The sequence below is a fragment of the Melitaea cinxia genome, chromosome 15 (assembly GCF_905220565.1).
Source record: "Melitaea cinxia chromosome 15, ilMelCinx1.1, whole genome shotgun sequence".
Classification (NCBI taxonomy): domain Eukaryota; kingdom Metazoa; phylum Arthropoda; class Insecta; order Lepidoptera; family Nymphalidae; genus Melitaea; species Melitaea cinxia.
The window spans coordinates 11,442,056-11,443,730 of NC_059408.1; the positions used below are offsets into that span (position 1 = coordinate 11,442,056).

General features: G+C 42.1%; 1 protein-coding gene across 1 annotated transcript; it reads right to left on the reverse strand.

The window, feature by feature from the left end:
- Nucleotides 1–339: 339 nt before the first annotated feature.
- Nucleotides 340–962, reverse strand: LOC123660346. Its single transcript, XM_045595445.1, has 2 exons — nucleotides 873–962; nucleotides 340–716 (listed from the first exon to the last, which is right to left on the reverse strand). Exons 1-2 carry the CDS (start codon nucleotides 960–962, stop codon nucleotides 348–350), a joined length of 459 nt encoding a protein of 152 aa, XP_045451401.1. The 3' UTR covers nucleotides 340–347.
- Between the last annotated feature and the right edge of the window lie 713 nt (nucleotides 963–1,675).

Here is a 1,675-nt window from a genome sequence, read left to right on the forward strand (position 1 = left end):
CAGTGCAGTTGACATTAAAGCTGTCTACCAAAACATGACGGACAATTTATACGGTTACTATATCAAATACTAATTTACGCGGGATTCTGGTACACCTTTCTATGTTAAACAACTCGAATATATCTATGGCTTATGTTTAAAATCACATACAATTTAAATCAAAACAACGATCGAAGATGTACTAGAATCCCGGGCCACTAATTCTAATGGAAGACATGGTTGTGCTATGAAAGCACGCACTAAATCTAATATTGGAAGACACGATTTTGTTTTCACTGCATTAGTACCAAAATTAAAACTGCTTGAAAAACTACTGGAAGACGAAGGTGATTCTGGAGAAGCATAAGTTACAAACAGCAAAGCTTACATATTAAGCAGCTCGTTTTGGTCGCCGCGTAGCAGATCTCTCGAATTTCGTTAGCCATATTGTCACTGATCTCTTCCTCTGAGACGAGTTCGAATCGGCTAGAATTAAGGATGTTCTGGTTTTCGGCATTGTCGTTGTCTTCGATGGTAACCGGTTTGACCGGGTCTACTGGGTAGAAATATTCGGAAAATGGCACTAAAATGGGTTCTTCAGGATAGACAGTCTTATGCGATGGCAGGTCAGGACGAGGTGAAGAGTTAGAGATTAACTCCTCAAGCTTCGACCAATACTTATTTAGGTTCACCCTCGTGGAGCTTGTCACTTTTCTCGGGAGTTTTCGTTTTGAGCTCTGTAAGTAATGGAAGATAAATTAATCACATGTTACAAATTAAAATCGTATAGGGCATTTTGATATCTTTTACCATTGATATATCATTTTAAAATTAGTTTGAGATATCAGTAAAGTCTAGTTAAACTTAAAAGTACAGATAGATCTAATTCTTACCTGTCGACTTAAGAGCTTCATCCAAGGAGAACGAGGTGGTTGAACCTCCTCCCGTTGCGATGGTGATTCTCCTTCCTTAGCGAGACACATGATTAATTAATATTACGTTAAACTTAATCCGACGAACTACGACTAAGTATTTACAAGGTTGCGCGACAGCAAGCGACATGCCCACTTGGAGCGTACGAAGGGAATGATTCAATCAGGAAGGGCGGTCGGCTTATATACCGGGTCCCCGCTACGTGTGCGCCCGCGCGTGCGTCCCGGAGCGGGAGGCGCGCGCGCAGCACGCGAGCAGTAGCGCGCGCCTACAGACTGGTTTTTACGAACACTTCTACGAATAGAGGCTTTAACGTGCCGCGACTTTGAATACTGACTGACTAGACTGTATTTACAATTCCATATTAATCACTCTAAGGCATCACTCAGATGAGTCTTAAAGATTTATCAATTTTTTACCGATTTCCTTCGCATACTATAGTTTTTTTTTTTTCATCAGGTTAACATTTTAAACGCATACAACTTTCGAGGAAGACGATATTTATTCCAACGTTGTTTAACGAAGTACCTTTACTTCCCTGCACCGCAATCGCGTATTATATATATTCGCGCGAGGTAGGTATTTCAGGCCGCCGTAGGGTAGTCAGTGTAAAATAAACAACGCTATCGCACTATTATGAATCACGGCTAGCAGCTGGCTAGCAGCAGTGGATAGATAAGTTCCGCTGCAGATTGATCATAGCGTCTGCGCCCGCGCCTGTGTCGCTTCCTGCGATTACATCGCCTCTACGGCGCTCGCAAAT

What these genes read in the sequence shown, in the direction of transcription:
- LOC123660346 (XM_045595445.1), bottom strand. Translation starts at nt 962, where the DNA reads ATGTGTCTCGCTAAGGAAGGAGAATCACCATCGCAACGGGAGGAGGTT. An exon ending in TGAAGCTCTTAAGTCGACAG is followed by an intron (nt 717 to 872) that starts GTAAGAATTAGA and finishes CATTACTTACAG; the next exon opens with AGCTCAAAACGAAAACTCCC.